This window comes from Dipodomys spectabilis, unplaced genomic scaffold (assembly GCF_019054845.1).
Source record: "Dipodomys spectabilis isolate Male_0828 unplaced genomic scaffold, ASM1905484v1 ptg000032l, whole genome shotgun sequence".
NCBI lineage: Eukaryota > Metazoa > Chordata > Mammalia > Rodentia > Heteromyidae > Dipodomys > Dipodomys spectabilis.
Window position 1 is genome coordinate 8227594 of NW_024870709.1, and position 23233 is coordinate 8250826.

Consider the following 23233-nt stretch of genomic DNA (forward strand, 5'->3'; position numbering starts at 1 on the left):
CAGGGGCGACCAGCTGGTTGGTTCCACACTGATGGGGGGGGGGGGGGACCAGTCTTCTAAATGTCAAAATGTTTATGCCTTCTACGGATCCACACATTTTTAGAATGCCTTCTTTCTCCCTCCCAGGGAACGCACACACAGCCACACAGACACACACGGAGAAATCCCGTACCAGGATGACCCCGCAACGAGTCCTTACTTGTAGATCATTATCTGCAAAAGGAACCAACTCATTCCCAATCCAAGCCCCACGCGCTGAGGTTTCCCACGGTCTCCTCCGTGACTCCCCGCCAGGGCCGGTCGCACCTCTGGGTCTGGGCTCGCGTGGCCCGTGAGACCCGGAACGTGGAAGCCTGGTGCGGGTTCCCACCCCAAGGCGTTCCTCGAGGGCGCCCGGACAATCCGAGCCGCGCCACCGCACCGCGTCCACGGAGGGCGTTCGCGATCCGGCCTCCCCGCTTCGACACCTGCAAACTCGCCGCCCCGGGCTCGGAAATCCAGTCCAAAGGCTGGCCGGGCACCACGAGGGGGCTCACCCGGAGCCGGCACCGAACAAAAACGAAGGGGAGCCGGGCCGGGGCAGAGACAGCCCGGGAGAGAGCTCGAGGTACCGCCGCGCGCGCCCCGCGCCACGCCCGGAGCCGCCCAGCCGCCGCAGCGCCCGGATCCCGGTGGGTCCCGGTGGAGCCGGTGGAGCCCGGATGCCCACGCCCCTCGGGCACCCCCGGCTCCCCGCCGCGGCTGCTGCCCGCAGGGGCGCTCCATCCTCCCGGCTCCCGCGCTCGCCCCCTCCGCCCCCGAAATCACCGCGATGCAGTAACTGCACCGCCGCCGCCACGGCCGCAGGACCCCCAAATCGCGCCCGTCCCCCTCCCCCCAGGTTCCATTGTTCCCGGGTGGCCGCGGGCAGCCAAGCGCCCCCGGGGCCTGGCTGGTGGGCGCGGAGGATCCCGGGGTCCGCTACTCACCCGCGACCCCACACAGGAGCACCAAGCCCAGCAGAAGCTCCATGGTGGCGGCCCGATTCTGGGCAGCGGCTGCAGGTAGGTAGCTGGGGATCCGGATCTCCCGGAGCTCCGCACACTCTCTCAGCCGTGTCCGGGCGGCGGCGGCGGCGGCGGCGGCACCTCTGCCTCCCCGCCCCTCCCCCGCGAGCCCCTCCCCCGCGCGCCCCGCCCCCGCCCCTGCTCGGCAGGTGAACTCGCGTCACTTCCGGCGCCAGGCTCGCAGGACCCATTGGTAAGTCCTGGCTGCACCCAGCCGCGCGGAGGAGGGGGGGGGGAGACGTTGCCATAACAACCAGGCGCGGCGCGTGCGCCGCTTCCGGGGACTCGGCAGCTTCGGTGGGCGCCGGGACGCCCTGGCTCCCACCCTTCTCCCTCAGCCTACGTTCGGGGCGCCGACCTTCACCCCGCTCATTAAAGCAGTATTGGGCCGGTCAGTCTTGGCACAACTGCAGTCCCGCCCTACCTTGGGGCGCGGGGCTGCCTGGCGGGGCGCGTGGGTCCCCGGAGGGGGAGCTGCGCTTCGGCACCGGACCCCGCCCCGCCCCGCCCCGCCCCGCCCCGGCCGGCCCACCCTGCAGGGTAGTGAAGGGTGAAGACCCCGCGACACGAGTCTGGCCTGGGGTGTTTTTACGGCCGAACATCGGGTTGTGCGGCTCTGGCCTCTAGGGTCTTCTCGTGATAGGAGCAGGCGCGAAAGAAGCTCTTCTACGTCCTCCCCCCCCCCCCCCCCCCCCCCCCCCGGCACCCTCCAGCTGCGGCTGTGGATTCGGGCAACAACTCCTCCCTCCATCGGTTTTGTCCCTCAGCCCCCTAGCCTTTGTAGGCGATTCCTGCCCTAAAAATGGCCTGTTAGGAACGGGAAGCTTGGAAATTGGGATTCGTTCAAAGATAAAAGGAATTCGATTGGAAGGGAGGTCCAGGAAATCGGAGTTCTAGTTGAAAGTCTCTTCAACCCTACATACAGCATGGCTTCCATCTCCTGGTGTCTGTCTTCCACGGCTGGTTCTTGCTTTTCCCAGTGAACGATTATTTGTAGATGCAGAGATATTTTGGATGGACCCAGTCAGGGACGAATTAGAGAAAAGAAGTCACACAGCTCTGTGGTAAGAATTTGGACTCTACGTGGCAAGTTATTTAGAGGTGGTATCTATGCCCACGGGGTTGAGATGAAAATCAGATGAGATAATGCATTGAAGAGATGCTTGGCACTTGGCCTGGCTCGCAGTAAGTTCTCAGTAAATGGAAGCTAATAAAGTAATATTGCAAAATTCAAAGAAGACCGGGCAGAGAAAATAAATTATCGGGAAGAATAGTAGCTCAGACATTTTTTTTTACCCTAGCCACACATTAAAATTATGTGGAGAAGTTTTTAAAAACACACACCACCTGAGCCTCACACCATAATTCTACTTTAAGTTCATTTGAGGGCAATTCTGTCTTAACTAAAAGGAGTGCAAGTATCAATGTGAGGCAATCGCTAGAAACTTTCTATTGAGGAAACAGGAATAATTACAAGTATGTAATGTTTAACTTTTATATTTCTATTATGCTTTATGAAATTCATTTAATAAAAAAGAATTTAACTGTATCCACCTCACAGATTTCGGAGAGCTTTATGTAGTGTGAACCCCTTTATAGTGGAAACCATTCGTTACATTGTTACCCTTGTTAGGTCCTACACCAGTAGAAATCAAATGCACTCTCCGGAGATCCCTCACAGTCCCTAACTAAAGTCCATTTTAGAAATTACCTAAAGTAATTTTCATATTATGCTGTTTCCTACCATTTTTTTTCTTATCCTCACATTTTTGCCTCTCTTACTTTGTTTCTAGAAAACTGGAAAGACACATACATTGTTGATCTCTGTCACTCTTGGAAGCAGAGCACATTGGAGGCATATCATTTAGTAGAGTCTCATGCATTTATGGAGTTGAATATTTTCTGTATCATGTTCATAGCATTATTTAAATATATAATAGCAAACCATTATGCTTTCCTATATCTTTTGAGAATATCTTTTATATTTTAAAAGGGTAAATTTTAAGCCAGGTGTGTTTTCCCAGTGTGAGGCCAGATGTGGCTACATAATGAGATTCTGTCTTGAAAAACAATCTGGTCTCAGTGGCCACACCTGTAATTCTAGCTTCTCAGGTGACTGAGATTTGACAATCCAGGTTCAAAACTAGCCCTGGCAGTGAAGTTAATCTCCAGTTAACCAACAGAAAAGCTGGACTGGAGATGTAGCTGAAATGGCAGACTTCCACCCATGAGCAAAAAAGTTGTGTGAGACCTCAAGGCCGGTCCCCACACACAAAAAAATGAAATATATTTCAGCACATTAATATTTTATGCTTCTTAGATGACTAAATATAAGTTCCTAAAGAGATAGTCTTATAAAATTTAGGTAATTGTGAAAGTCTTATTATTCAAAAAGTTGTATGAAGTCATCTTTAGACTTTGGTTCATGACTAAAAAAAAATAGCTTAAATGCAAGTAACTGAAGTCTACTGACACCTTAAAAAGACTTTCTGTTTCTTGCCAACTTGGAGATTATGTCTCCTGGAAGCTGTAATGAGATTATCTCCTTAATTTCAGAGCATGCAATTTATTCATTGTATTGGGTATTCAATCCAAACCATTAACTTGTCCTATCACAGTACAGCACCAAACACTCCATATTGTGTAGCCTCTAAACCAACAGAGGTGATTCTTGGCCGATCAGGAAGGTACTTATTAGACAGACATAAATAACTCTGTGGTTAATAAAGTGTCTATCCCTACACAAACTTCTCAGCAGTAATGGATCTGTCAACGTACCCACAGGTAATTAAAATTAATCACATTCCAAGGTAAGATATACTTAAGAATGAAAGGATTTCTACCCCTACCTAGCCTATAATAGGTAAACGTATGAAGAAACTAGCTACACACATGACTTTTTCTTTAATTTATAGAAATATAAAGTGATGGGCTGGGAAGGTGGCTCAGTAGTAGAGTGCTTGCCTTGCTTGCATGAGGCCCTGGTTCAATTCCTCAGCACCACGTAAGCAGAAAAACCCAGACGTAGTACTGTGGATCAAATGGTAGAGCACTAGCCTTGAGCTGAAGAGTTCAGGGACAGCTCCCAGGCACAGGGGGTGGCTAGGAAATTCTAACATTTCCAACTCAAAAACCCCATCCAAGTCATGGCACCATATGTAAGATTTATAAAATAGGTAGATTTCATTAGGTAGCTGATGAAGAGAACACCATGCGCTATTCAGGCAGGAAAAGACGTTTATTTACTGAACTGCTGCCCCCACCATGCATGGTGGAGAGGCATAGCTTGAAAAGGAAGGTGAGAACTACCCCTAGGCCAGGGGTTATCTAGGCCAGGGACAGGAAGAGGTGTGGTCACACTGGATCTGGATGTGACCTCAGGGTCTAGAACCCTCTTAAGGTCAGATGGGAGGCATGTGACCAGAGGTGGCCCAGGATGTGACCTAGCAGGTCTTCTAGGTCTGCCAGTTATCTAGGTAACAGATACGGGGCAGAAACTTAGCCAAGAGGTATGGAGATGACCCTGTGCAGACCTCACACTCAGGACTGACAAAAAAAGAAAAGAAAAAGAAGAAATATAAAGGGATAATAAGGGATCTAGATAATGCTCTCATTACTGTGTTGAATTTACCTTACTAAAACCTTACTTTTGTGAATAATATCACCCAAAAGCAACTTAGTAACTCCCTAAACAATTATTTTGCAAATGTATACGAGTATATGGCTGGGAATATGGCTTAGTTGGCTCAGTGGTAGAGTGCTTGCCTAGCATGCATGAGGCCCTGGATTCCTCAGAACCACATAAACAGAAAAGGCTGTGGGTGTCACTGTGGCTCAAGTGCTAGTGTGCTAGGCTTGAGCACAGAAGACTCAAGGATAAGCTCTGAGTTCAAGCCCCAGGACTGGCAAAAATAATTTTTTTAAAAAATATGTGCACGTATAGTTTTATGTATGAATGTTATATTCACAAATCAGTCCTTAGCTAACGAAGATTTTTTTTTTACATTTTTAATATAATTTTACTGCTACTATTAAGGTGTTGTACAGAGTGAAGCAGATTTTTAATATATTCCTAATATAAAGATTCCTAAAATAAGAAGTGATCAATTTACACAGACCAAAATTTAGCCTTTTAAAATGTTTTTATCAAGGAATAACCTATGTCTACTTGCTTCTTTCTCTTTATTTTGGACTTTACCACTACCATCTAATTTCTTGCCATCATGGTTTTCTGTTCAAAACTTAAATAGGATAGAAAAGAAAAAGAATATAGAAAGTTCTGGACTTATTACATTTTTATTGTGGACTCAGATCAGATCAGTTTGGGTGAGGAACCCAAAACAAACATGATTTGAACATGAAATGCCTCTCTCTGCATGGAATGCTTGCTCCCCAGTTGGTGGTCCTATTTTGGGAAGTTTGGAAAATAGGAGGTCGGGATTGGCTGAGGGAAGTAGGTCACTGGTGATGTGCCTTCCAAGGTTATACTTGGTCCCTCAGTCCTTCCAATCTCTGCTTCCTCTCCACCATGAGTGTGTAGCTCTGCCACGTGCTTTGTTTTACCATGATGCTCTGCTTTACCATGAGCCCAGAACCAGTGGAGCCCAGGACTATGGACTGAAACTTCCACAACATTGATCTGAAGTAAACATTTCCTCCTTTTAAGTAGTTCATGACTAGGATTCTATCAGAGTGGTGAGAAGTACAACGCATACCATTAATTTTAGAAAGGACACTAATCTCCAATGCTTAGTGTAAACATGGGATGAAGAGCATTCTAGAAATATGTCTGGGAAGGAGTGTAAATATTAGTTGTAGTGTCAACATTAATGTTCTTTTTTTTTTCAGTGCTATCGGATTGAATGTAGACCCAGTTACATGCTAAGAAAACACACTACCACAGAACTGCATTCTCAACTCTGTTTACTGTAATTTGGTGAAGTTTTCATAGGATGCAGGTGAATGCTTGTTTTTAATTCACCACCTGTTTTCAGGGTTTTTCCCTCCATTCTATTGAGATATCCCCATGCACATCTAAAATTTCAAAGTCTAAAGAAAATGAACATTTTACTTCTGAATAATACAAAATTCTTAGACTATTTTATGTTCTAATCCAAATTGTTTTTGTTCACTTTGTAAATGATATGTTATCATGTCTCTGATATAGCCAATGTTTAATGAGAATTCTCTGTGTATCTCTGTTAACTTTTTTTTCTTTCATCTTATAACACTTCTAGGATCATTTTCCTCCTTGCAAAAGTAAACCCTTTGCAAATTATTTTACTGAGCATCTCTTTCAAGTAAATTTTCTTTAGGTTGGTGTGTGTATTGTCCCTGAATTCTAGGAAAAATCTCAATATTCAATTCATTTTCAACATTTTTTTTTCCCACATTGTCTCTCATTTTACTTTCTGGTATGCCAATTAGATATATGTTATATTGTGTCATTCTACTAATATATATTTGTTTACCTAGTTAAAAACTTTACATTTTAGTTTTGTTGAATCTACTATTCAGATTAAAACTGACACAGGCTACTTATGGAAAAAAAGTTTCTCTCACAGTTTTGGAGACACAGTGGCATTAATAACTCTATCCCATTCCTGTTGAGAGTCCTGGTGAATAATGTATGGTAGACAACAATGGTGGAACTACATCTTAGATGCAAACACAGCCATCTTGAACAAAGAACTGGATTTGGCCAAGCTCAGGTCTTAGAACAACACACTTTCTAGAGAACTCACTTGAGAAAACTACTGCTGCATTCCAAGAGCAATACCCCCACAAGTCTAAGGCCCTCCCACTATACCCCACCTCTTAAAGGGTTCCAATAGTTGCTTCCAACAAATCAAATGTATATAATGAATGTTCAGAAAGAACAACTAGACCCATATCCAAACCATAGCATGGATTTTCACTTAAATTATCTTTCCTTTGGTTTTAATCCTCCAGGCATTTATACTTAGCTTGTTCCATAGAGTTTATTAAATTACTTCAAAACATTGAACTTAGTATCTTTTGTAGGATCCTCTAGCGTCTGGGCATAGTGAATTAATTCTGAGGAATATCCTCAGCAAAAATTTCTCAGTGCATTTAAGGGACCACATACTAGCATTTAGGGGCTGTATATACTTTTACCCTTATGTACCATGAGGGTACCCTTAATAGAAGCTCTGGTAATATCAATAATACTGAAGGTTTCCACTGAAAGGAAGAGTAAATACTGACTCCAAAAGTGCCCTCTCTTTTCTCCTTCTATCTCACCTCCACCTCCTTCTGCTACTGTCATTCCAGTCCCTCTACTTTCTTTCTAATGCCAAATTGATCCACAAAGTACTAAATTTGTCTTCTAATAGAGATACATAACAGATATGGTATTTACCTAGGAGTACAAGTGCGGTTTTTTGTTTTCTGTAATGTCAAAAAAATATTATCTTTATGTTCATACTTTGCATTCTGGCTCCAAGGTGTTTTTATGGTTTTGTTGTTGTTATTGTTCAATGACAATGAATAAGATGAGCAAGCTAAGCCAGGAATTTGTATCTTTTTGTTGTTGTTGGTCGTGGGGCGTGAACTCTGGGCTTGGGCCCTGTCCCAGCGCTCTTCAGCTCTTCAGCTCAAGGCAAGCACTCTACCACTTGAGCCACAGCGCCACTTTCAGTTTTTGAGTGGTTTATTGGAGATAAGGGTCTCCTGGACCCTTATCTGCCTGGGCTGGCTTTGAACCATGATCCTCAGATCTCAGCCTCCTGAGTAGCTAGGATTACAGGCGTCAACCACCTACGCCACACAGGAATTTGTATCTTCTTTCTAGGAATTTGTATTAATTTTGATAGGCAACTTTAGAAAGAAAATTAGACGAATTTTTATGTGCAGTGTTTTGGCATACACACCCTAGTGCATTTGACACTAGCTGATTTAGGCATGCTATATCAAAGATGCTTGGCTTACTCAGCTTTACACCCATTTAATTTATCCCAGATTATAAATTTAAATACTACAGAAGTATATAGAGCATCATATACTTTACATTTTGTTGATTTCTTCTTGGCTGGAGACAGCATTCTGTCTGATAGGTAATAATAATAATACTTTACATTTATAGACAGTAAAACATCTTTCATCCAAGAAGTTCAAAGAACTCAGCAATTATGATTCATTGTTCTTTATATTATCTCTGCAAGGCTGGAGACAGTATTAAGCATTGACCAGGCGTTATTATAGGAGTCAGGGACATAGTTCACAGTCAGCTCCTTTTTCTTTGATAATGCTGTAGGCAATAGCACATAGTCTGTCCCTATAAAAGTCTTCAATGCTTTCAGTTGCATATATGATAAAGAAAAGAATTCTGAATTCTACTTCTTACTAAAACTGTAGCCATTTTTGCATGAACACTTGACTTTCTTATTTCATATAAATAGTCTCTTCCTAAAGGAACTTGGACTAATCTATTCAAATTCTAGCTTTAAAAAAAAAGAGCACAGGCTGTTCCCAAGGTCAGTTACAGCTTTTATTTAATTGTTACTATTTATAGTTTTAGACCACTTCCAATCGAGGACTCTTAAAACTGTTCCTTTTTTTTTTTTTTTTTCTTTTTCCTTGGGACATGGAGAACCAGGCATTTGCCTGACAAGTGCTATTCCATCTGAACCATGCCCCAGCCCTTTTTACTTTCTGGTTTTGCCAAATGGGGTCTTATATTTATGTCCAGATCAGCCTGGGCTGTGATCCTCCTATTTATACTTCCACATAACTGGGGTGACAGGAATGTGCTAGCACATCACCATTTTATCAGGTAAGGTGAGGTCTTACAAAGTTTTTGCTGGGGCTTGCCTGGAACTGTGATCCTAATCTCAGCTTCCCAGGTAGAAGTAGCTAGAATTACAGGTTTGAGTCACTATACCTGGCAACAGGTGCCATTTCATACTTGCTACTGCTTCATTGCTTTGCTTGCTAATGCTTTGATTATTTGATTAATATTTGTGTCACAGTGCAGGGTCTGTGGGAAAGAGGAACATGTCTTATTTTCCTAATTTTTGTAGCTTTAAGTCACTTTAGTTCTAAATATGGATTCAAAATATATTCATTGACTGAATTAAGTTTGATTTTGGGGAAAAATATTTTTGGGAATTTGAAAACCCCAACTTGAAATTATTATCAGAAAGAAAATACTTGAGCTGGCTCACACCTCTAATCCTACCTACTCAGGTTGATTTCTGAGAGTTTCAGGTTAAACCAGCTAGGACCCCCCCCACAAAAATCTAAATCTCCACTTAACCACCAAAAAGAAGGAAGTGGAGTGGTGACTCAAGTGGTAGAGTGCTAGCCTTGAGCACAAAAGTTCAGGGACAGCACCCTGGCCCTGAGTTCAAACCTCAAGACTGGCACAATTTAATTTAATTGGCACAATTTAATTTAAGGTTGTTTATAGAAGAACATATGAGTCCAACTTATCATAAATAAGGGAAGGAGGAAAGGTGGGAAGAAGGGAGGGAGGGAAGAAAGGAAGGAAAGGAAAGGGAAGGAAAGGAAGGGAAGGGAACGGAAGGGAAGGAAAGGATCATTTAGGAAGAAAATAGTTGGCAATCTAAGTTATTATAACACATTGGAATAGAAGAATGTATAGTATGCCTTAAGAAACTAAAACCATTAAAAGTCTAGTAAGATGGCAAGAAGCAAGGGAACTGGTGAAAAGAGGAAATATCAACTGTGGTTAAGGGAAACATCAACAATCATATACACCAAAGTTAGCTCTGACTATTGGAAATCTGAGCTTAGAGAGGAAAGGCAGTGGATGATTTCTGTAGCAGTAGTCCTCACTGGATCCATAGAGTCCACTCCTCTCTCTAGGACACATGCTTTTGGCTCCTAGAGAGAAGAGACTTCCTGTAGGTTTTTCTAGGTCACCTGAGAAAGAGGCCTGGATGTTCTGACTATTGAAACACTTGTGTCCCGGGCAAGTACCATCAGCAAAGCCTCAGTTCATGAGCCTGGATGCTCAAGTAGGACAGAGTCAGGCAAGAATCCCTTTTCTTCTGAAGTCAAGTTTTGGGGTTTAGGACAAAGAACACCCCAAGGAGCGCTTCTGTTTTTACTCTCCCTTTTAAACAGAGGCCTGTCCTAATCTTATCTATGCTTAGAGAAAAAAACTACAGAGGTATGCCAAGAATAGATCTGAAGAGGGTGCAAAGAAACAAACTGAAAGAGACCAATGGAGAAATCTTGGTGATTGTCAAGGGAAAACCTGGAGGAGTCTGAAGTAGCGTTTGGAGAGATATTGTACGGGAAGGACTAGAAAGATTTGAGCCTAGTCACATGTGGGTGGTGAGGGACAGAGAACAATCAAAGCTGTCTCAAGTTTCTAGGTTTGGACAATTCGTGGATGAGTGCTGTTAACAGGTTTGGAGGAGTGTAAATGTTAGGTTTTTGGCTCCTGAGGTACATCCAAGAGAAAATGCTAGAAAAAGAGACGACCTGGCTGGAAAGTCAGATTTTGGAACCTAGATTACACTCCTTTGAGGAATTGTTAGTATTTTTATAGTGCTGGGAAATCTTAATACTTTTCATAGCAACCATGCTTAAAAAAAGACACATTTCCTATAGAACCCACAAATACCATATAGACCATGGTTTTCTTTTCTTTTTTTGGGGGGAGGGGGGGTCCGGTCGTGGGGCCTGAACTCTGGGCCTGGGTTCTGTCCCTCAGCTCTTCAGCTCAAGGCTAGCGCTCTACCACTTGAGCCACAGCGCCACTTCTGGCTTTTTTTCTTTTTGCTTATATGGTGCTGAGGAATCGAACCCAGGGCCTCAGGCATGCAAGGCAAGCGCTCTACCACTGAGCCACCTTCCCAGCCCCATAGACCATGGTTTTCTTGAGAGAACATGATGAAATATAAGAATGTGAGGACTTGCATTGTCTAGGTCAACTAGGTATTCCAGTAAAGCATCTTTTCTTTCTCCAACACAGAATTGGTAACTGAGACTTCTTGCTAAACCTTATTTTCTTTCCAGAAACAGTGTCACACAGATTAAGAACAAGTAGAAGAATCTGTAGTCGGGACTTTGGTTGTCTGTAGTATGAGGAAGAAAGGATGGCAAAGTGAGAGGTAGGGCTGACAGATGTATTTGGTAGGGAAAGTAATCCAGTACAAACAAACGCTGTTGGTGATGGAAAGTGGTTGTGAAGGATTCTGAGCAGGGATGGAAGAATTGAGTAGCAGGAGTGATGCATGAGCAGGAATGGAAAGCTTGGGAACCAAAGATGCTGTGCAGTTTAGGTGATGTTATGATCCATCAGTCCTGTGCTCACAGTAGTGAAGAAGAAAGGGAAGGCGAAAGGGTGGCGTGTGTAGGAATAGTATAAGCAGGCAGGAAAAGACTATTTTTTTAGACATGATGGGACACCTTGGCTAAGAGAACCATTCACATGAATATTGATTTACTGTGTGTGTGTGTGTGTGTGTGTGTGTGTACATCTGGTGCTTGAACTCAGGGCCTGAGTGCTGCCCCCTTAGCTTCTTATACTCAAGGCTAGCACTCTACACCCTAGCATTTGAGCCACTTCAGGATTTTGGGGAGTTTTTTTTGTTTTTGTTTTTGTTTGTTTTGTAGTTTGTTGGAGATAAAAGTCTCAGAGACTTTCCTGTCTAGTCTGGCTTTGAACCACAGTCCTCAGTACTCAGAAGCCTTCTGAGTAGCTAGGATTCCTCATGTCAGCCATCAGCACCTGGTTATGTTGATTTAATTTAAGTTATTTGTAGAAGAACGTATAATTCCAACTCATAAATCAAGTTCTAAAGGACTTGTAAGCTTGTAAAGTTTACTAGTTCATATAAAGGAACTATACCATTGTGCAGAGTCATTCTGTCTAGGTGATCTCGCTTATCCCTAGTTTTATAGGTTTAAAAGTTAGTTACATTCACCTTACTCAAAAACACTTGAAGCAAAGTATGGTGCTCCTATGTAGTCTCAGTTATTCAGGAGGACAAAGGAGGTTGGGCTTAAGCCTAGGAGTTCAAGGTCCACTTGGATAACACAGTAAGACTCCATCTTTCCCCAATCCCTGCAAAAAAAAGAAGAAAGAAAAAAAGGTTCTCCTTATTATTAGAAAGTATTTGTGTGACTTTAAGCATTATTTCATTTTTATATAAACATAATTGAATATAAAAAAATAATCTGGACAGGGGCCAGTGGCTCATGCCTGTAATCCTCAGGAGGCTGAAATCTAAGATTCGAGGTTCAAAGCCAGCCCAGGCAGGAAAGTCCGTGCGAGACTCTTATCTCCAATAAACCACTTAGAAAACTGGAAGCTGTGCTGTAGCTCAAGTGGTAGAGCGCTAGCCTTGAGCTGAAGAGCTGAGGGACAGTGCCCAGGCCCAGAGTTCAAGCCCCATGACTAATAAAAATAAATAATAATAATAATACATGGTTGATTTTCTTCTTTGTTGTTTACTCTTTTTTTTCTATTTCCCTAGAGGGAAATAGATATGGGGGAGTAATGTAGCAGATATTACTAAAGGAAGATTAAGTTCTGTTGTGTCAGTTAGTCCCACAATTCATAATGGCCAGAAGTATTGGATGAGGATAGGAATGGCAGTTGACTCTGTAGAAACCTAAGAAAAGCGAGAAGAGTGCATAAGTTATGTTTAATGTGTATAGGTTTAACATTTCTTTTAGGTGATTGCGATGTGTAGCATTTTCCTGTTTGTATTATTCAAATAGAGATTAAGGGCTCTTTTTTCATACATGCCTGAGAAAACTATACATACAGTCAGAGGAATTGTTGTTGTTTTTTTTTTGGTTGGTCATGGGGCTTGAACTCTAGGCCTGGGTGCTGTCCCTGAGCTCTTTGGCACAAGACTAGCACTCTACCTCTTAAGCCACAGCGCCAGTTCCAGTTTTCTAGTGATTTGTTGGAGATAAGAATCTTCACAGACTTTCATTCCTGGGCTGGTTTTGAACTGTGATGCTCAATCTCAGCCTCCTGAGTAGCTATGATTACAAGTGTGAGCCACTGGCGCCTGGCCTTAGAATTTTTTAAAAAAAGAGTTTACATACTTGGTAAAAGAGAAATGCATTTAGTGCCTAACCAGGACTATACTAACTTGGTAAGAATTTTTCAGACTATATTCCATAGATGTTTTAGGCCACATCTTCTTTGAATTCCTTATTCTAAGAGGAGTTTCTTACTTGCTTGATTAAGGAAAGAAAGGGATTTTGAGTGAGTAGTTCTAGCACCTCCCGTGTTGCTCTTAACACATGGCTGCTGTTTTCCTGAAATTCTTTTCGGGTAGATGCTCTATCATGCGGTAAAATTGCTTAATGGACAGGAGAAAAGTCAAATGGACAAACATTGGCAGCTCAAATAGAAACTCAGATGACAACTCAAAATGGGTAATTAGGTTAGTTCTGCAGAACTGCAAAAGTCCATCTGCTAAACAACATGTCTAGTTTCCAAAGTCCAACTTCTAATAACAGCTACTAAGTGTCTTATTAATCTCTTAGGAAAAATGACACCAATATGAAGGCAGGAAAAGAATAAAAAGTAGATGTGGTCTTCAACAAATTGAGGCCAGTTAGATATTTAGATTTCTTGGTAACTCTGTTTAACTCCCTTTTTATTCATTTTATCTGTTCTCTATTCCAGAGTAGAGACCACTCCAAAGTATTTTTAAGTAACTGCTAAGTGCCCAAAGCTGAAGTATTAGGAAGAGTAATGCATTTTCTTGTAAATTACTGGAAGTGTACTGTGAATAGTGGGTAAGTTGAATACATGTGGCCCCTAATTTACTTATAAGAGGAGTGATCCCTGAAATACAAAGATGGATATAACCAAAGATGACTAGAGAACTAGGCTTTGTTAGTAGACAGTCTGCATGTAGAGTTAATTGGTTTACTGTGACTGGCACCATACATAAACAGTTATGAGGAAGTTTATGTGCCCCATCAATTTCCAGTATCTTGTTCCAGCAGGAAGGACCAGCACTGGTCAGCAGCACCAGTGATGGCAGGAGCAAAAGACACCGAATGTTTGTGTTTGGACAGTATATACTAATGTCTGCTCCGCCAGCTAGGGGAGCTGGAGAAGCATTTTGAAAAGAGGATGGGTTCAGTGGTGATGAGTGGTATGTGTTCTTGGATGGACTGCTAGGTACTCTCCTATGTGTTCTGAAAATGGAAGTCATATTCACTTTACTGCATGCTTCTGTTTTTAGACCTGGGCAAGAGGGACCACTATTGGGCGTCAGTAGATCCTGCTACACAAGTCACAGTAACATCCACAAAATGAATATATTAAAAAGCAGGAGCACCTTTTGCATTTTAATGCACGTACCAGCACAGAAGGCTTTGTTGCTCTAGATGATCCCTTTCTGAGGCTAACATCATTCAGGCACCAGAGAAATAATTGATTCTCCACATCAATGTCCTGGAAACAAAAGTTCACTCTGATCAAATGTGAAAATTTAAGAACAGGCTGTTTCTGATGTCAGAAAAATGCCCTGCTTCAGGGTGACTGAAATTTCTAAAGGACATGAGTGTCTAGGTCAGAGATAGGACAAAAAAAAAAAAAGCAAATTCTTCTCAGATACCTTGAATATAAATCTCACTTAGTGCTTGCTAACCTTCTAAGAAGAGAATATCCATTTTCTTATTGATTTCCATGTCCCCTGGTTTGACTGACTGTGAAGACTGAAATGAACCAGGTATCTTGGGTGACATTTGTAATCCCAGCACTTGGGAGGCTGAGGCAAGAAGATGGGCTACCTAGAAAGACACATTGTCTCACAAAAACAGCTCTGAAGGTGGAGCTCAGTGGTAGGTCACTTGTGTAACCTGTAGTAAGTCCTGGCGTTGATCCCCAGCACAGGAGATCAAGAAAGAATCACATGAGGACTAGCACGGTGGTACTTGTCTATAATCTCATTTAGGAAGCTGAGATAGGAGGATCCCAGGAGTCTATGAGTTTCCAGAGCAGTCTGGGCAACACTGACATGTTCCATCTCAAACACTAAATGAAAAGAATAAGGTGGCATTTGATATAGTACATGAGACGGAGCAATTTGTATTATTCACAGATGCCTAGATGGGCATATATGTACCTGCACACAGAGATTGAATCATCCTTTATGGAGTGAACTAGGTGGATATTAAGTACTGGATTTATAATGGCTTTGATAGTTAAAAGTATTAAGCTATAGTCAGATTTTCAAAATGTGTAACGCATTGGAAAATAGTTTTTATTTAAAATTGTGGCAGTCTGCTGAAAGAAGAAATACTTATTAAAACCAAGAAAGTGCTGGGCATCATTGGCTCATGCCAGTAATCCTAGCTACTCAGGAGGCTGAGATCTGAGGATCATGGTTCATAGTCAGCCTGGGCAGGAAAGTCCTTAGCCACCAGAAAACTGGAAGTCGTGCTGTTGCTCAAGTGGTAGAGCACTTGCCTTGAGCTGAAGAGCTCAGGGACAGTGCCCAGGCCCAGAGTTCAAGCCCCATGACTGACAAAAAAAAAAAAAAAAAGAAGAAGAAAAGAAAAGAAGGAGAAAAAGAAAGAAAAGCCAAAGAAAATGGGAATGCCAATTTTATACTTATAAAATGTAGGATGTGGAATCAACAATTTTTCATTTGGAAATTACCAGTGTTACAGTTATCACAAATTCTAAATTAGTGGTGCAAAATCATAGTAATTAAAATTTCTTTATGTTACAGGCTAATAATAATAGTAATATTTAGTAAGTACTACTTAAGAGTTTAGATAAAATGTTGAACATTTATATTTCTAATTTCATTTAATTCTTATACAAGCATGAGTTAAATATAGCTATCTGGGTGTTCTGGAGAGATTATATTAACTAACTGTACTGGTAAATAAGGATATCTAAACCTGGGTCAGTCAGTTTTTAAAACTCAAGATACTAGCCGGGTACCTGTAGCTCATGCCTGTAATCCTAGCTACTCAGGAGGCTGAGATTTGATGATTGCAGTTCAAAGCCAGCCTGAGCAGGAAAGTCTGTGAGACTCTTATCACCAGAAAACCAGAAGTGGTGCTGTAGCTCAAGTGGTAGAATTCTAGTCTTGAGCTGAAGAGCGCAGGGACAATGCCCAGGCCCAGAGTTCAAGCCCCACGACTGACCAAAAGAAAAGAAATGAAAAGAAAAACTCAAGTTACTGGGGCTGGGAATGTGGCTTAGTGGTAGAGTGCTTGCCTAGCGTGCATGAAGCCCTGGGTTGGATTCCTCAGTACCACATAAACAGAAAAAGCCAGAAGTGGTACTGTAGCTCAAAGTGGTAGAGTGCTAACCTTGAGCAAAAGAAGCTCATAGACAATGCACAGGCCTTGAGTTCAAGCCCCAGGACTGGCAAAAAACCAAAAAAATGAAAAACAAAAAACTCAAGTTATGGGGCTGGGAAGGTGGCTCAGTGGTAGAGTGCTTGCCTTGCATGCCTGAGGCCCTGGGCTTGATTCCTCAGCACCACATAACCAAAAAGAAAAAAGCCGAAGTGGCACTGTGGCTGAAGTGGTAGAGCGCTAGCCTTGAGCTGAAGAGCTGAGGGACAGCGCCCAGGCCCAGAGTTCAGGCCCCACGACCGGACCCCCCCCAAAAAAAACAACAAAAAAACCCTCAAGTTTTTAACTTCTATGATATTTGCCTGTCTTGTAGAATAGAAGGGCTAAATTCTTCAACTAGACTTAACTATATTCAAATATATGCCACAGATATAACCTAAAATCTATAACTAACTACAAGATTAGCTATCTACTTTGTACTTGCCTTTAATTTCTCCATAGAACATTTTAAAGGAAAAATAATTTTCTAAAAATGTAAATGTTAGATTGTTCTTTTACTTTTATTTCAATTTCCATGTTTTGATAAAAGCAATCAAATTTTGTGTATTTTCGTCATTTTTTGAAACCTTTGCAATGATATCTTACTTCTCAATTCTTTATATCATTACTGTCAATAGATCACAAATGATGAAAAAATCTTAATTATGACAGCAACATTTGTTGTTTTGCCAGTGAGGATATGCATATTGATTAGTGAAAATAATAAGATTTACAAATGATTTATTCCTCTATTTTGCTTGGGATTTAAATACCATAGGAGGGTATCCAGTATTTCTGTTTTTTTTTTCCTTTCTTAGAGGTTAAAAAAAATCATAAGATAATGATGAAATTATCTATATAATTTATACATTACTTTTGCTCTCATTAACCATATCAATTTAATTTTAAGTTTACTAAAAATTATTATCTCACTTGTCACTTTATCTGCATTCTTTCCATTAACTAATACCATAGCACAGCATAGAAGGGAAGTTTAATGGAGCAAATTCAATCGCAACTTCAGGAAACATATATGATGTGTAAATAACAGGAAATGATTCAGTCACACACAGATCATATTTTTGCTGCATTATTTTTCTTAGCTCTCTCAGAACTTTTATAGAGCTGCAGCTCCATAAATCTGTCCACAATATTTGTGAGATATGTCATTTGGGAGGATTTTATGGAAAATTCAAAACAAAGGTAATGAATGAGTAGCTGATTTTTTTTCTCTCTCTCTCTTTTTTTTTTCCAGAGCTGAGGACTGAACTCAGGGCCTTGCACTAGCCAAGCAAGTGCTGTTCCACTGAGCCAAATCCCCAGGTCCATGAGTAGCTCATTTCTTTTTTGTTGTTGTTGGTGGTGGGGTGGCTTGAACTCTGGATGTGGCGCTGTCCCTCAGCTCTTAGCTCAAGGTGTGCTCTACTGGTTGAGCCACAGCACTGCTTCCAGTTTTTTGGTGGTTAATTGAAGGTAAGAGTCTCACGGACTTTCCTGTCCAGGCCGGCTTTGAACTGTGATCCTCAGGTCTCAGCCTCCTGAGTAGCTAGGACTATAGGCATGAGTCACCAGTGCTCAGCTAAATAGCTGATTTCTATGGAGCTCTTTCTTGTTCTATTGACACTGCTAAGAATTTTATTTACATTATCTCATTCAATTCTTACTATAGGGAAATATTCATTTGCTTCACTTCAGAGAAAACTAAGGTCAATGCCCCCCAAATTTCCTTCATTGATTAACAATTGCTCATTTAATATAATATATATATTATAGAGGAAAAAATGGTTCCCAGAACTAGACTAAGTTGTTCAGGTAAAATATTCCCTAGCATCTCCTAGATTAATTTTGAAAGAAAATGACAAAAACATAGAGTTTCAAAAGGTCTGAAGAAATTTAAATTTGTGACTGCCTTGGCTTGTTTTATACCAGTCTTGGCTTTCCCTTAGGCTAGCTGTAGACATAGATGCGGAAAGGCACAAAAATGAAAATAAAAAAAGTCAGAATCTATTACTATAAAATGACACTTAATGGGATTATGGCTCAGCAGTAAAGCACTAGCCTAGAAAGTTCAAAGTTAAATTCAAACTCTAGTACCTGAGGAAAAAAAGCCACACAGTGGAAGGCTTTTTCAGTGGAGGGAGGAAGAATGAAAGACACAAATAAGTTGATAATTGAATGCTAAATATAATATTAATTCAAATTTATAACTCAATAAAAGAAACAAGTATCACTAAATGAATTTTTGAAGTTCAAAGTCAGCATATTTCTTCATCATCAGATACTAATTCCCAAGAGGTTCATAATGATTGTGAAACATTCACAGGTGTTGGAATCGTTTATTTTTCCGTAACAATTTTACATTTGAACTGGGCATGGGTTGCTTATGCCTATAATCCTAACTACTCAAGAGGCTGAGATCTGAGGATCTTGACTGAAAGCCAGCTGGGGAAGCAAAACCCATGAGACTCTTATCTTCAGTAAATTACCAAAAACCCAGAAATGGTGCTATGGCTCAAAGGGTAAAGTACCAGCTTTACCCTTTGTTCAGGGACAATGCCAAGGCTCTGGGTTTAAGCCCTAGAACCAACACCAAAAACAGAAAAGAAAAGAAAAGAGAGAAGGAAAAAGAAAGAGAGAAAGAAAAAGAAATTGCATTTGAGCTGATATTAAATTATCCAGGGAAAAAGGTTTAGGGATCTAGTTTCCCCTGTTGGTTGTTCATATTATTATTATCTATGCATGGTTCCGTTTTTACCATTTATCCTCCCAGTCTGTATCAAAATTTCTGTAATATCTTGGTGTATCTTTGCAGCTGAAAAGTGGCAATATTCATCATCCATCCCCCCCTCCCCCACCAGGTTTCTCATTTCTGATGCTTTATTTTATTAATGTATTAATTGACTATTTTTTCCTTAGCAACTAGAATAGATTTTTTTTTTTTCCTTTTTGGTGGTTCTGGGGCTTGAATTCAAGGCCTGGGTGCTGTCTCTGACCCTCTTTGCTCAAGGCCAGCACTCTACCATTTGAGCCACAGCACCATTCTGGCTTTTTCTGAGTAGTTTCTTGGAGATAAGAATTTCATGGACTTTGCTGCCTGGACTAGCTTCAAACTGTGATCCTCAGGTCTCAACCTCTGGAGTAGTTAGGATCACAGGTGTGAGCCACAGACATCTGGCATAGTAGGTCTTTTAGTGGATATGGCCAGGCCTAAAAATGTTCATCTGTGAAAATACCTACTTACTTTTACTCATGAATAACCTCTTGTCTGACTATATTATTCTTGGGTCACAATGTATATTATTTTTGGATCGCATTCTATTTCCCCTTTTGAAGATTGTTTTTAATATTGGTTGTGATGAAGCCATTACTGGAAATTTTGGTCACTTAACTCAACAAACCCTTATTACCGTGCATAGTTTCTAAGGATCAGGAATCTTAGCTCAGGATCTTTTATGATTCTGCCTTCAAGCTGTGGGCTAGAGCAAGTTCCAAGGAGGAATTTATAAAATTTGTAATGCAGGTTAGTAATTCATAATGTAGTTCAACAGGCAGCAATTTGAAAGTAGTGCTTTAAACTGTGTCTTTTGAGATTAGGAAATTCGGAGTTTAGTGGGGGTTAGCATATTTGGAGCCCTTCTTGACAATATGTAGAAGTTTCTGAAAATTGTGTTTTCTCCAGATAATTATTTACCTATTTATTTATTTACTTATTTTTGAGACAGAGTCTTGCTAAAAAGCCCAAGCTGGCATTGAACTTGAGATGTCTCAGTCTCCTTAGTATGCCACTATGCCTACATCTCTGGTAATTTTTAATTAGTAGTTGAAAAAGAAGCAAAAATTGTTATTGTACTGGAATTACACAGTACATGAACTGGGTAAAATTTATTTAGATCTCCCGGGGACTGGAGGAGTCCCACTTGGTTCACATTTGAACCGGTCTTTTCAAGTGTTAGCACAGTGTCTGCTATCCATGTTCCTCTGGCTAAGTGAGGAGTTGTAATTAACAACTAGAAAAAGTGATCTATTGCATGAGACACCCTGAGTGACATCGGTTGTATGCTTCTTGTCAATAATAGCAATATTACTGCCTAGCTAATAAACACTTAATAAGCATAAACTAAGAAAATAACATATTTTATTGTCTAATCATTGCCATACTCTTTGAGGCAAGGATAATGTAAATTCCTATTTGGCACATGTACAAATGTATGTCACTATTAATAACCCTAGTGAATGGCAAAGTTGGCAATTTGACTTCAAGCCATCTGACTTCAAAAATCAGATTAAAAACACGTTGCCCTTTACATCCGACACTGGCTTCAAAACAGTACCCTCTGCAAGTGGGCCAGCAGTGGCAGCAGCATCAGCAAACACTGGTATCAGGTCTATTACTTTGCAAACAGGAAGTAACCGATCATATCTAGTAATTTTCCTCAAAGATGACATTGTCTGTTGGGTGATTTTTCATTCTGGCAATCATTTCCCCAAAACATAGATTTATCGACATTGTAGGGAGGTTGTGTGTAGGTGTGTGTTTTAAGTAAGTAAAAATGTGAGGAATTTATTCCAATGGCAGAAGATAGTAATTAAATAGATTTTAAAAAACTGAGATGCTTTCAATTTCATTCCAGTGCTGGAGTTTGTCAGAGGTAAGAGATAAGAGTAGTTAATCGGTGAACAGCTGCTGGAGAAAAGTCAACAGGAGACTATAGCTTGTTACTGCACAATGTTTAGTCTTCTTCACCCTTAGCTGATCCTCCTGTTTACTTTTAAATTTGCTCAACTACTAACCCTAAGCACTCCAGATGCTGCAAGCACTTTCTCTTAGAAACTATCCCAGTGCAAAACTCTTCCTACATTGCATTTTCCTGCCCCTCTTACTAATAGCCAATGTCCTTGTATGTGGAAAAATGAATGCTTTCCTTTCTCAAATCATTAATTGATTAATTAATGCTTAGATCTCAAAGGCCATTGGGCATATTTTTTAGCCTCTATCTAGTCTTGGTGCTGGCGGTTGAACTTATTCCATAATAATGGCTGATCCTTTGGGCTTTGCCAATTGGAGAGGTCCTTTCTCATTCTTTCCCTTTTACCCATATTCAAAGGTTCTAAAGAAAAGCTTCATCTAACTGTTTAAGATGCTGTTACTAATCGTTTAAATTTAGAAAGCCTAGATCATCTAGTGACCTGCATACCTTCATACCATATCAGAATTTGTACCCTTCCTTATTAGTCTTTGTAATCCATCTGTCTTAAAAGAATCATAGGAACTAGCTCTAGGAAAGTGTGTATAGATTGCAATATTAGACAGAGAAGAAGAAAAAGGAGACAAATGGCCTGGCTAATGAAAACTCTGCTTGGCACATAGCCTTCCTGCCCTGTTTTTCCTTTCTCTCCCTATAAAAGCTCTTTATGCAACTAAGTTCTCCAAGATGGTTTTGCAAGATGCTGGCTATTGAATATAACTCACTCTTCCCACCAAGTCTTGTTTCTCCTCAGTACTGACTTTTGGGTGAAAGCAGCTCAGATGTGGCTATGCTGTGGCTTTTCTTGCTGGCATGTGTGTCACAATCTTCATTTCAGAACATTCTTGGCATTGAAAGTTTCGGATTAAGACAACTAATGGCAAAATTTATTTTTTATTATAAAATATACATTCTTTTTTTTCCCTTTCTTTTTTGGAGCTAAGGTCCCATATCTTTTTTTTTTTTCCATACTGGCCTTAAACTCTCAGACCTACAAGCGCATTCTTCCTCAGCTTCCTGAATAGCTAGGATCATAAATGTGTGCCACTACTACTGGCTTAGTCTAACAATTTTTTAAATTAATTTACTTTATTGTTATTGTAAAGGTGATGTACAGAGGGATTAACAATTACGTGAGTCAGGTAATGAGTACATTTCCTTTTGCACAGTGTCTCTCTTCCCTCATTCTCTCCCAATGAGTTGTGTATACAACCCATGGGTTGTATAGTTCATTTTCATCAGTGTCCAGTGAGTTCTACTACAGTACTTTTTCATCTTATTTCCCTTGAGTTCTGTGCACACATATATACTTTTTTTTTTTTTTTTTTCAGTCCTGGGGCTTGAACTAGGGGCTTGGCATTGTCCCTGAGCTTCTTTTGCTCAAGGCTAGCACTCTACCACTTGATCCACAGAGCCACGTCCACGTTTTTCTGTGTATGTGGTACTGAGGAACTGAACCCAGGGTTTCATGCATGCTAGGTAAGCACTCTACCACTAAGCCACAGCCCCACATACACACTTAAATATACTATCCATAAAGATAAGAAGACGGAATCATCAAAAAATTAAAATTAAAAAAGAGAGAAATCTCTTGTTTCCATATCTTTGAGTTGATTTTGATTTGTATATTATTTTATATAAATATGAGGTGGTACAGAGGCATTGTGCCTTTATGTTTCTCTCCTACGAGTATCCTCTTTTGGTCTCACTGTGTGTGGGTATTTAGTAACTTGTATAGTTTATCATATTCCAGTGTCTATTAAATCTAAGTTCAAGCCCCAGAACTGACACAAAAGGAAGTTTAGGGGAGGGGAGGGGGAGAAGAGAAGGAAGGAAAGAAAAAAGAAAGAGAACAGAGAAAGAAAGAAATATTGTAACCATAGCTGGTGGCAAGCATTGTATCTCTGCTTCATGTCTGAAAACAATCACACTGAGATTTTTATTTTATTTTATTTTTATTTCTTTTGCTCAAGGCTATGCTCTACCATTTAGCCACATCACCACTTCTGAACTTGGCCTGGTTTATTGGAGATACAAGTCTCACTAATGTTCCTTCTCAGACTACCTTCAAATGGTAATTCTCAGATCTCAGACTCCTGAGTAGCTAGGATTATT

The 23233-nt window shown here is 40.9% G+C and overlaps 1 protein-coding gene across 2 annotated transcripts in view; it reads right to left on the reverse strand.

Moving 5' to 3' along the window:
- Positions 1 to 1119, reverse strand: part of Cxadr (CXADR Ig-like cell adhesion molecule) — a 59918-nt gene extending 58799 nt beyond the window's left edge. For both annotated transcript variants that reach the window (XM_042676818.1, XM_042676817.1), the window contains exon 1: positions 969 to 1119. In XM_042676818.1, the coding sequence (XP_042532752.1) occupies positions 969 to 1011 (43 nt within the window). In that variant the 5' untranslated portion in view covers positions 1012 to 1119. The remainder of the gene's footprint in view (positions 1 to 968) is intronic.
- Positions 1120 to 23233: the final 22114 nt, after the last annotated feature.